This window comes from Trachypithecus francoisi, unplaced genomic scaffold, assembly GCF_009764315.1.
Source record: "Trachypithecus francoisi isolate TF-2019V2 unplaced genomic scaffold, Tfra_2.0 Lachesis_group17, whole genome shotgun sequence".
Lineage (NCBI taxonomy): Eukaryota > Metazoa > Chordata > Mammalia > Primates > Cercopithecidae > Trachypithecus > Trachypithecus francoisi.
This window is the reverse complement of record NW_022681462.1, coordinates 2,615,580-2,628,382: the sequence shown is the minus strand read 5'-3', so window position 1 is coordinate 2,628,382 and position 12,803 is coordinate 2,615,580. Positions and strand designations below refer to the sequence as shown.

General features: G+C 48.1%; 1 protein-coding gene across 5 annotated transcripts in view; it reads left to right on the top strand.

The window, feature by feature from the left end:
* The window catches only part of CRACDL (CRACD like), a 150,354-nt gene extending 142,007 nt beyond the window's left edge, over positions 1–8,347 (top strand). For 4 of the 5 annotated variants that reach the window (XM_033238968.1, XM_033238967.1, XM_033238965.1 and 1 more), the window contains 3 exons: positions 4,627–4,796; positions 5,911–6,055; positions 7,517–8,347. In XM_033238968.1, the coding sequence (XP_033094859.1) occupies positions 4,627–4,796; positions 5,911–6,055; positions 7,517–7,659 (458 nt within the window). In that variant the 3' untranslated portion in view covers positions 7,660–8,347. The remainder of the gene's footprint in view (positions 1–4,626; positions 4,797–5,910; positions 6,056–7,516) is intronic. The other variant, XM_033238966.1, reaches the window with a different exon arrangement.
* Positions 8,348–12,803: the final 4,456 nt, after the last annotated feature.

The window sequence follows — 12,803 nt, the reverse complement described above, 5'->3', positions numbered from 1 at the left end:
AATCCTGGACTGCAGGGGGCATGTTAAGGAGAAGAAGGGATCTGGAGAAGAGCAAGCTTACCACCTGCTCCTTTGAAGGAATCCTATCCTTAAATGACATCATCATATTTTCTCTGATCAAAAGTTGGTTTCCTATGAGTTAAACGGGAGGAGCTCTGTTGCCGTCCCGGCTTCCTGCACCCTCTGTACCGTGCCTTCAGAGGAGTCCTGCTGCATCTGCCCTGCAGCAAACAAACTTGCTACCCTTCCTCCCAGGGCAGCTGCACTGCACGGGGAATCTGGCTCTTCCACAATCCGCAAAGGCGATCACACAGATACAGACCCAAAATTGCTGGTCCCCGGTCTGTGAGAAATGCTCCTGGGCTGTTTGTTGCGAACCCAGGCACACTTGACAGCTTAAATTCATTGCCAGTTGGAGAGGAGAAATTGAGATGCCAGAGTCTTTAGCCAAATCCCCGGGAGATTAAGGTTGTCTGTGTATGGAGGCAGGAAGAGGTAAACAAAGGAGTGTTTTCAACTGGTTTATCTGAACTGAGACCACATCTGCATTATCCCGGGATTAATGACATTTTGAACATGTTTAATCTCAGAAGCTATTTTATGGTGCAGCCTCGACCCTGAATGTTCATGCTTGAGCGGCCACATTGTAAGGTCTTTGGCCTCTGAAGCCTGCCTTTACCCTGCACATTTCCGGGGGCTTTAGCCCCTTCTCCTGCCCTCCCCAGGTGGAGTATGGCGCAGATCCCAGAGCTCCTACACTGCCGGTGTGGGTGCCAAGCACAGGAGGTGAGCATACGGTTCGGAGAGGCCTCCTAGGCCTCTGCCACAGAGCAGAGTGGCTCAGCACACAGCTGCTCTGCCTGTGCTCGCTGGGGACAAAGGCGCAGCGTCTCTGAGTCTCAGCACTGTGGAAGGTGATGCTCAGCCCATCACCCCTTTCTCAGCTTACCCACTGAGAGGCTCCAGGTGGAATCTCAGGCGTCTGTGAACTACATTAGGGAGCTGAGTGGGTTTTCTCCCTTTTTCCTGGTGTCTAGACCCCCCATTTGCCATTCTCGCACTCCTCTGCCCATGAGGGTGGCCCTGGACAGTCCCTGTAACAAGGTCTAGAGATTACAGGGGCCCTCTTGCATTCCTGACAAGGAAAAAGGTGAGAAAGAAGAGAATACAGAATAAAAGGAAAGACCAGCAGTTGCAGGGAAAGAGGTAGGAACCAAAAAGGAGAGACATGATGGCGTGCTCATAAACCGGCCCACTGCTTGGTGACGCTGCTATTGCAGGTTGCCTTATCCCACAGCAGCACAGCCTGGCCCAGCCAGGGCACCCACCCACTCCTGTGGGTCTGCACGTGAACACAGACACACGTGTAAACACACACACAGTACAGCTGGAAATATTCCTACCCCACAGACAGGCAGCAGCAGGTGACCTTTCTGTGGTCGGGATGGAATTCTGCCAGCATGCTCTTGATGTAAGGAAAAGAAAATGTACCTCTTGCCAAGCTCAGCGTTTAGAACTGTATCTGGACATAGTCTATGGTGTGTGTTTGTTCGGTAGTAAGAAATGCTTGTGACCAAAGGCATACTTCAGTGGGGTAGATGGTCAGCTAGCAAATATGTCTAGTACCAAACACCGTGAGGCAAGTTTCTCAAGTGATTACAGAGGACTTAGGAGAGAAACTGGCCAGAACAGACTTGATGGAGGAGGTAGTGTCTGGGGGCCTGGTGAACCAGCAGGGAGGATTCTAGAACAGGATATCCAAGCCCTTGTCAACTCTCTTGAGCTGTGGCCACAGCCTCCCTCCTAGCTTCCCAGCCTCTCGGCCCTCCGCAGTCAGACTGATTCTCCACACAACCTCCAGAGTGAGCCCGTGGTTTAAAACCCCCACAGCTCCCCCATGATGGACAGAAAAAAAAAAAAAAAAGAAAAGACTCTTTCTTGGGACTGGTTTACACAACTCCTCCACCTGCCCCCATCCCCAGCCTGGAAGATTATTCTCCAGATTCCAACCCAGAAGGCACCCCTACTCCCACTCACCAGTGTCAGGCCCTGTGTCCGCATAGCCCTTTGTAAATTTCAGCATTTTCCAGTTTCTACCACAGTTACTTGTTTGCATCTTATCTCTCCAACTAGACTTTGAGCTTTTTGAAGGAACAATTTGTTGTTTATTTTTTCACTTCAAATATAAGGCAGTCCTTGCCTGTAGCAAACACTGAATGAATGGAAAGAAGAAAGAAAGGTGAAACAGGAGAATGGAAATGCTGGGCTCTGGCTGGGAATAGAAAGTAGGACTGGATTGTACACTAGGAAGTATTAGTAATTTCAGCAATTCTGCCTATTGGATCAGGAGTTAGAAGAGAGAATGCTGGCAGGAAGTGATGACGGCTGAGGGTCAAGAGCAAGCAGGAGTTCCAGATTAGGAAAAAAACTCAGACAAGGACCTGGAGAAGGGCCTCAGAGGCTGGAGGGGTGCCTCAGGGGGACAGGCTCCCCCAGAGAGGATGTGCAGCCACGTGAGAGCTGCAGGGGTGAAGCAGGTTGAGGACCAGGTTTGACCTTGGGATTTGGGGGTTGTTGGTTGGGAGGATGGAAACAGTGGTGTCAACTCGTGGCTGGTTCAGGAAGTGGCTGATGAGACATAGGCAGAGACCATTTGAGCTAAGGGTAGAGGAGAAGGGAGAACTGGGCCTTCAGGGGACAGTGAGGCTCCGTGGAGACTTCAAGCTGTGGAAGACCAAAGCATTCTGCAAAGTCGCAGAGGGAGAGACTGAAGAGTCAGGAAAGGGATAGGATGAGTCCAAGAAGTGGAGCAGGATTCCCAGGGGGCCAGTCAGGTGGAGGCCCCAGGGAGCAGCCAGAAAAAGGAGTGGGAGCCGTCCCTGGCTGCCAGGGCCAGGGGAGATCCTGGGTGTGTGAGGCTGAAGGCTCTTCTCACTCCCAGCAGGAGACTGTAGCTTGCAAAGCAGTGGCCACCCCCCTTGCACCTCCTTGTTGACTAGGGCACTAAGGGAAAAGAATTCCAGCCTGAACTGGAAGTAGAAACAAAGACAAAGTGAGTAATATCCTCTGCACGCCAGAGCAAGGGGTAGAATACATCAGGCCACAGAGCACAGTGACGTTAACTCCTCCTGGACATCTGCATGTGTTGCTGTGAAACGGTGCTGTTGTCACCCGGCTGACTCAGGCACACTGTAGAAGGGAACTGAGGAGAGGTGCCAGGTGGTTGGAGATCAGTTTCAGCCTTTGTTTTATCCCATGGCAGGCAAACATCCAGAAGCAGGCTCATGGGGAACCTTGGGTTCTATGCTTTTGATGTACCTGTAAGAAGCCACTTATTGGCCAGGGGAGGTGGCTCACGCCTGTAATTCCAGCACTTTGGGAAGCTGAGGCAGGTGAATTGTTTGAGCTCAGGAATTCGAGACCAGCCTGGGCAACATGGTGAGACCCCATCTCTACAAAAAATTCACTGGGCGTGATGGTGCATGACTGTAGTCCTAGCTGCTGAGGAGGCCAAGGTGGGAGGATCACTGGAGCCTGGTAGGCGAAGGTTGCAGTGAGCCTTGATCGCACCACTGTACTTCAGCCTGGGTGTCAGAGTGAGACCCTGTCTCAAAAAAGAAAAGAAAAGAAAAGAAAAGCCACTTATTTAATCCACAGATTTCCTTTTTCTATTGATGAAGGTAATAAATTCTTATTGCAGAAAATATGAAATTACAGAAGAGTTGAAATGTAAGAGGAGGGGAATGATCCACAGTTTTACCACCCAAAGATAAGTGCAGTTAATATGGAAGGAGAGTCAACAAAGCATAGGGTGCCTTTTTTAGTTTTATTTTTGTTTTTGAGACGGAGTCTCACTCTTGTCCAGGCTGGAGTGCAGTGGCGTGATCTTGGCTCACTGCAGCCTCCACCTCCCAAGTTCAAGCGATTGTCCTGCCACAGTCTCCCAAGTAGGTGGGACTACAGGCACCCGCCACCACACCCGGCTGATTTTTGCATTTTTAGTAGAGATGGGGTTCTGCCATGTTGACCAAGTTGGTCTAGAACTCCTGACCTCAGGTGATCCACCCGCCTTGGCCTCCCAGAGTGTTGGGATTACAGGTGTGAGCCACCACACCCAGCCAACATATGGTTTCAAAGGCACTGTTTCTTTTCTCTCTAGAACATTAAGGAAAGCAACTGTGACCAGTCTTTGGTGTCACTCTCTCCACAAAGGGAAGGTTATGCTCACAGTTGTTAGAAGACAAGAGGTTAATAGTGCGTCTACAACATTTGAGCAGGAATCGGGTAGTATATCCAAAATGACAGGATTATATTAAAGAAATTGTATCTATTTGTATACTTATTTTTATCTCCTTCCAGAAAGGATTCCTAGGAGGAAGTTGGCTTAAGTACACGCAGACCCTATAGAAGCAGTTGCATTTAATTTTTTGTGACTCAGACTAGGGGAGCATAATCTCTCTGATGCATCTTTCATAAGAAAACAAAGTCCCCTAAAGAAAGTAATCCTCTCCCAGAGCCCCTGCAACCCGGAACCAAAGCAGTAGTGTTCTCTGTGCAGGAGACACAAGGGGTGAAACCGAAGAGGGAATAGGACTGTTTCTATCATCTTGTGCCTTTACCCCACAGAAAAGAGTCTGCCGCCTGCAGCAACAGGGCCTGGAGCTGATGGGCAGCCTGTGCCACCCTGGATCACCGTCACTCGGCAGAAGCGGCGAGGGACCTTGGACCAGCCACCCAACCAGGAAGACAAACCTGGCACACGGACCCTGAAGTCTGAACCAGGAAAGCAAGCCAAGGTGCCCGAGAGAGCCCAGTTGCTTAGAGCAGATACTTTCCATTCTGGGGGTGCAGGAAGGAGCAGTCAGCTGGGGCTGGGGCGAGGACCCCATGAGGACCACACATCCTGCATGGGCGTCACAGGGACCGTCACCTGTGATGCTTGTGGATGTGTGGTCGAGGGCCAATGAAGCAAAATAAATGACTTGCCAAATCCTAACCTCCACGGTGGAGCATTCTGCCTGCCTTTGCATATGCTGAGCTGTTGGGATACAGAGCAGCACGTGAGTCACTTCGGCGGTGCAGACAGCTCTCTACTCCCTGCCTCCTTGGCAACGCAGCAGCTCAGCATCTAGAAAAATGGAAGGAGGTTAAAATAACTTCTGAGTTAGACACACAGCAATGATGTCAACAGCTCCATCCCAGCTCATCATGCTGTGAGGAGTGAGCCCTGCTCTTTGCTGCTCCACCGGCCACATGCTGGAGCTCCTCATTCCTCACCTGCGGCTGTAGGGCTGGAACCTGTGGTTTCATTTCGTACTCTGAACTGAAGGCAGCTTTCACCAACCCAAACAACTATGCCTAGAATCAGGCCGAGGCTCGCAATTTTTGTATCCCCCAATAGCACCGTGATAAATCTGTGTGTTTCAGCCATGTGGGGAAGAGAGCCTGAGCCTGCAGTAGGACCTGCTTCCCCTCATTTTAACTAGAACCTCCACTATACCCAGACTCGAAGACCCTCATGCAGGCGTGGGGCATTTAGAAAACAAGTAGTAACCAGTTTGGGACATCTGTAACTCTACCAACTGTCATAAAAATCACAAATCGATTCTAAACAAATCATCTTCACTCCCAAATGGAATCCCTGCCAGCTGCCCTCTGGCCCTGAAGCCAGGTGTGGGGACAGGAAGGAAGCTGTGATGCCCGTGTGTGCCAGGATAAGGCCGCATACTGGTTTGAGCACCAGCATCTGACCACTTGGTGTTAGTGCGCTGACACTGGGGTGCCCGCCCAAGAAAGTGCCAGCAGTGCAGGCGTCTTGGACGGGCAGCCTTGCAGCTCCTTCACTTTGGGTGTGTTTGCCCCCGTCTGAATCACTGGTGACTTGGCAGCGTGTGTCTTGTGTCCCAACAGGAGCCTGTGAAGCAAGCTGATTTTGTCCGCAGCAAGTCTTTCCTGATCACCCCTGTGAAGCCCGCTGTGGACCGGAAGCAGGGGGCAAAGCTCAACCTCAAGGAGGGGCTGCAGAGAGGGATCTCTTTGTCCCATCAGAACTTGGGTATGAAATCTGCAAACATGACCACATACTGTGAACTCATTTTCCTGGGTCGTTCCTGCAGTTTGGGTTTTGGTTTGGTTTGGTTTTTGCGAATTACTTGCCACATTGAGTTTTCTACTCAGCTCTTATAGAGATATAATTTACATGTCATAAAACTCATCCATTTTAAGTGTACGGTTCATTAAGTATAAGGTTGACCCTTGAACACACAAGTTTGAACTGTACAGGTCTACTTAAATGCTGACTGTTTTCCAGCCAAACTCAGATGGAAAATTACCTGTATCCTTAGGATGTGAAGCCTAAGAAAGCAGAGGGCCGTCTTTGTGCATATGCGGGTTCCACAGGGCTGACTGCAGGACTTGAGTATTCATAGATTTTGGTATATGCAGGTGGGAGAGGTCCTAGTACCAACTCCTGGCATACACCAGGGGATGACTGTATATTGACAGTGAGCAGGTATGTATTTACAGAGTCACACAGCTATGATGACAATGTAATTTTACAATATTTCCCTCACACTAAAGAGAAACCTCATGCCCACTTACAGTCACGTCCCACTCCCACTCCTAGCTCTAGGCAACCACTAATCTACTCTGTCTCTATAGATTTGCCTTTTCTGGACATTTCTAATGAATGGAATCCTAATGTATGTGCCCTTTTTTATCTGGCATCTTTCACTGAACATAGCATCTTCAAGATATGCCTTTGTTGTTGCATGTATCGATATTTAAAAATTTTTAGGCCAGACGCCTTGGCTCACACCTATAATCCCAGCACTTTGGGAGGCCGAGTCGAGCGGATCACCTGAGGTCAGGAGTTCAAGACCAGCCTGGCCAACATGCAAAACCCCGTCTCTACTAAAAATAAAAAAATTAGACAGGCATGGTGGTGCATGTCTGTAATCCCAGCTACTTGGGAGACTGAGGCAGGAGAATCGCTTGAACCCGGGAGACAGAGATTGCAGTGAACCGAGATTGCACCACTGCACTCCAGCCTGGGCAACACGGCAAGACTTCTGTCTCAAAAAATACATATGTATATGCACATACATACATATATATACACAAAAAATACATATATATGGAACTTTTTATATTTTTTAAATTGTGGTAAGGCACATAACAGAATTTACCATCTTAGCCATTTTTAAGTGAACAGTTCAGTAGTGCTAAGTAGAGGGACACTGTTGTGCAGTCCATCTGTAGAGCTCCTGCTATTTTATTTCCAAAGTCTCTCTCACCTCATTGCATTGCCAGAATTGTTTGAGCTTGTTCGTAAGTCTTTTTATCACATAAATGACATATTCTAGGCCCAAACCTTCCTTGCATGTTCACATAGTATTGAATTTTCTGTTCGAGAACACAGTTAAGACCTCGATGTCTATTTCAAGAAACGCAAGAGGCTTAAGGGAAAATCCGAAGTTGCTGCTCATGTTTCTGTTTGTTTTGTCTCCCTTCCAAGCAGCTCAGTCTGCAGTGATGATGGAGAAGGAATTGCATCAGCTGAAGAGAGCCAGTTATGCCAGTACAGATCAGCCATCCTGGATGGAACTTGCCAGAAAGAAATCTCAAGCTTGGAGTGACATGCCCCAGATTATAAAATAGGTGGGCAGTGTGCTGATAAAGCATGTCCACTACCCTGACAAGCCACTTAGTTAAAAACTGCCAGTATGTTGTGGCAAACAGACTGTGAAACTTAAAGACTGATTTTATCATCAAGTTATGACGAACTTGGGGAAGAGGAAGGAACCAGGCAAAACAAAGAGGATCAACACACAGCCATACTCCTGGCCCAGAGGGCCCAGAAACAAGAACAACACTGAAAAATGCCGGGAACCAGTTCCTGTGCCCAAAGGTACGAATGTGTCTTTGAGAATTCCCTTGATAAAGAAGCCTCAGACAAGAAAGAAAACAGAAATGAAGTTGGACACATAACTAGGACACCCAGCAAAGGCCAGAAGAGAAGCCCTTCTAGGAGAAGGGACATCTGTGCTTCCAGCTGAGATCAGCCCATGTCTCTGGTCGCTGTCTTGCCTGTGGATCCTGCCTTCTCTCATGTTTACTACGAGGCATGACATTCATGGCAAAACAGAGATGCCGTTTCCAAGAGCAGCTATAAAACAATCTGTTTTCCTAAAGACAGCCACTCTGAGAAGGAGATGAAGGAACATGGCAGGGTTCATCAATTCATAGACTGTTTCCAAAAATAATTTTTAAACTTTTCCACTAGGCATCTGTGTCTTTAACCACTGCACAATGCATTGCCTGTTTAATAAAAGGTTTCAAACATGCCTCTATTCTAAGTGTGAATGTTATTTCTCCTCAGATTTAGAGAACATCCTCCAGCGCTTAGTTAAATGCAGTGAATAGGGTTTTGCTTCATACATGCCTCATTTAAAATTCTGAATTGGGTTAATTATGGAGTTTTGAGTTTTTGAGTTTGTTTTTTTTTCCCCCAGTGAGAATTTTGGAAGACAGACAGTAATGTAGGGTTTTAACTCTTCATCTATTTAGTACGACATACTGAATATATAAAATTTCCTTAGAAGTTATCATTCTTTAGCATCTAATCCATGGAACCTGCATATTTCTGTTGAAAGCTGGGTTGCCAGTGCATCAGCCAGTCTGACCCCTGAATGTGGAATGTGGAAAAACCAGGCAGAAGGAAAACATATTTGAAATCTCAGAATTGTCTTGGTTATATAATGCCTCTTTACTATTTAAAACAGTTCCAATTTGTTCCTTTGAACAAGGTAGTCTCCATGGGAATATGTACAGCTGGGGGCATTTAGCCATCAGAATCGGTACAACTTCATGATATACTATAATTTGATTTTATATACCCTAGGGCCTTGCTACTTTGATTGCATTTTCCATCTTCATGAATAGTTTTCTTTTTTGTTTGTTTGTTTTGGGTTTTTTTGGGGGTTTTTTTGGTTTTTTTTTTTTGAGGCGGAGTCTCGCTCTGCCGCCCGGACTGGAGTGCAGTAGCCGGATCTCAGCTCACTGCAAGCTCCGCCTCCCGGATTTTACGCCATTTTCCTGCCTCAGCCTCCCGAGTAGCTGGGACTACAGGCGCCCGCCACCTCGCCCGGCTAGTTTTTGTATTTTCAGTAGAGACGGGGTTTCACCGTGTTAGCCAGGATGGTCTCGATCTCCTGACCTCGTGATTCGCCCGTCTCGGCCTCCCAAAGTGCTGGGATTACAGGCTTGAGCCACCGCGCCCGGCCCATGAATAGTTTTCTAGCTGTTAGTACTACACAAGTTGATTGAGCCTACCTTTATTCAGAGAGTCCTGGGTCAGTTTTTTTCCCAACCGAATTGATGTACTGATTGCATTCTCTTGGAGAACATCAATACTGAATTCCATGGTGAATATGCTCTAACACAAGAACTCCGTCCGTCTAGCAAGCCGAGGCGTCTGTGAGTTGTTTTACCTGGCAAAAACCATGTTGGCTCTTGTTACCCCCAAAGCATCGTTTCTCCTTAGCAGATGATTTCAGATGAACCATTTTGAGGCAGCAGATTTCACTGCAAGATCGAAAGTATTTGGTTTGGTTTTGTTCAAGCAGATGCTGATATTCTCTGTGGATTTGAGGACTCGGTTTAATTCTCTCTGACGCCTGGTGAGTTAGAAGGGTGCCATTTTTAGGACACTGGGAGAATTCACTAGGGTGTGGCCCTGCAGTTGCCACTTTCAGCATGGAGGTGGTGACCCTTCTGTCGTGACTAGCTGAGACGTCGGCCGAAATTTGGCAATGTCGGGAAGTCCAGAGTGGCAGCAGAGATGGTAAAAGCCTGCAAGGAATTACCAGCCCTAGTTTTCCTGAGAAGAAAGACGGGAGCAATTACTGAGCCAGCTGCTGCTCGGTATTTCATACGTCATTTAGAATCCTCTGCACAGTCCTTTGAGGGTAAGTACTTATGTCCACTTTGCAGGTGAGGAAACTGAGGCACATTGAGGTTAAGATCCTGTAGCAGGTATGAACCTGGAAAGTGACTCCAAGGCCCATGCTTTTAAACACTACCCTCGAGTAACATCCCCATTTTTAAATTTTATTTATTTTATTTTATTGACAGAGTCTCACTCTGCCCCCAGGCTGGAGTGCGGTGGAGCAATCTCAGCTCATTGCAGCCTTTAGCTCTTGGGCTCAAGCAGTCCTCCCGCCTCAGCCTTCCAAGCAGCTGAGACAACAGATGTGATGTGCACCACACCTGGCTAATCTTCTATTTTTTTTTTAGAGACGGGGTCTCACTGTGTTACCTAGGCTGGTCTTGAACTCCTGGGCTCAAGTGATCCTCTTGCCTCAGCCTCCCGGCGTGTGGGATTACAGGCACGAGCCACTCCACCCAGCCAATATCCCCATTTTTAAAAAGCATTGGTGCAGCAAATCACTTGAGGTTAAGAGTTCGAGACCAGCCCGGTCAACATGGTGAAACCCCATCTCTACTAAAAATAAAAAAAAAATTAGCTGGGTGTGGTGGCGTGCGCCTGTAATCCCAGCTACTCAGGAGGCTGAGGCAGGAGAATTGCTTGAACTCGGGAGGTGGAGGTTGCAGTGAGCCAAGGTCGCACCACTGCACTCCAGCCTGGGTGACAGAGCGAGACTCCATCTCAGAAAAAAAATTTTAAATAAAAAGCACTTGTGCAGTGGTGAATCTGTGGCCTCAAAGACAACCCAGACATGAGAGCACTGAACTTGACCTTGGGGGCTTCTATGTCCTAGGGACACGTCTTCTTTTAATTCCTTAGACAGAGTGGAAAAGGGGAGGGGAGGCGTTTATAATTTTTAATCGTGAGCACCTGCCTTAACTGTGTGTTATTTTCATTCATTCCTTCACCTCATTCAGGTGACGCTTTAGTGCCTGCATTCTGTGAGGGGCTAGGGACAGCTGATGAACGAAGAAGTAACAGGCTAACCTTGCGCCACACCTGTCTTATTTGGGTATGGTGGGGGGACAATAAATAAATATAAAACATACCAAAAAACCCCAAGTAAAAAGAGCATTAAGTTCAATGACGAGCCTAAAACAAGGTCTTAGTCATGCCGGAAGGACTACGTGAGACTGGGTAGTTAGTGAAAGGTTTACTGGAGGTGATCTAATTATAAAAATGGTCATGGTGGCCTGGTCTAAGGTAATGCTGGAGGTGGAGAGAAGCAGATGTATTCAAACCACAATTTAAAGGTAGCATCAGGCCAGGTGCGGTGGCTCATGCCTGTAATCCCAACACTTTGGGAGGCTGAGGAGGGTGGATCACCTGAGGTCAGGAGTTGCAGACCAGCCTGGCCAACATGGTAAAACCCTGTCTCTACTAAAAATACAACAACAACAAAAAAGAATTAGCCTGGTATGGTGGTGCACGCCTATAATCCCAGCTACTAGGAAGGCTGAGGCAGGAGAATCACTTAAACCTGGGAGGTAGAGGTTGCAGTGAACCGAGATCACCCCACTGCACTCCAGCCTGGGCAACAGAATGAGACTCCCTCTCAAAAATAATAAAGTTAGCATCAAATCCAGCATGCAGTTGGGTTTGACATGGTTGGTGTGAGAAGGAAAGGGTGGAGGTAGAGGTGACACCTAGATTTTTGGTTGGAGCTTCTGGGTGAGTCGTGGTAACACAAAAATGGATGTGGAGGGTGAGATTCACGGAAAGGAGTTCAGTTTGGACATCTTAAATCTGAGATTCCCGTTAGACATCTCAGTGGAAATACCAAGTTGTACAATTGCAGGTCATCAGCATTTGGATAGGATGGGAAGTCAGGGGTCTAGACAAGGGAGAGCAGGGTGGCAGGACTGATCCTAGGACACTCCTGCACTAGGGATCTAGAGTTGTCGGAAGGGTCTGTGAAGGAAAAGGGAAAGCAAAAGCGAGGCGAGAAAAAGTGTTGGAAAGAAGAGGGAAGAATCAGCTGTGTAAGAGGAACCCGCTGAGAGGGGGCTCTGCTGAGAGTGGAATCTGCTGAGAGTGAGATCAGCTGAGAGTGGGACCTGCTGAGTGGGACTCACTGAGATTTGTATCCGCTGAGAGGGGCCTCCGCTGAGAGTGGAATCTGCTGAGAGTGAGATCAGCTGAGAGTGGGACCTGCTGAGTGGGACTCACTGAGATTTGGACCCGCTGAGAGTGGGATCTGCTGAGAGTGGGATCCACTGAGAGTGGGACCCGCTGAGTGGGATCTGCTGAGAGTGGGATCCACTGAGAGTGGGACCTGCTGAGAGTGGGATCTGAGAGATCCAGCCAGATGAGAACAACAGCAGCCATTGGCTTGAGAACCCAAAAGTCACAGATGACTTGACAAGGGCCCTTCCCGTGGAAAAGTGGGGGTGGAGGCATAGGTAGAGTAGGTCAAAGCTGGCCAGCCTGTAGCTACATCAGCTATAACCAACTTCCAAGAAATTTTACTCATACATGAATAGGAGCAGAAGAAATGGCAGTAGCTGGGGGCAAGAGAATGTTTTCCTATTCATTTGCTACAAGAGCAGGTTTACGTGTGAATAGGAATAGACTTGTAGGAGAGAAGGGAAAATTGCTGAAGCAGGTCTTTCTGAAGCACGCCTCGCCGTCCGGAGATTCAGACAAGGAAGAAGCACCCACAATTGCAGGCTGCTTTTGTGGTTCCCGGCAATAGGAGCCCCACGTTTTGATCCAGCTGATAAGGGGGAGCTCCTGTAACGATGACATGGTCATGTGCTTGCCGTGGCTACATGGGGACACTGGCCCATTTTCCTTACCGTGGCTTGAGTGTTAG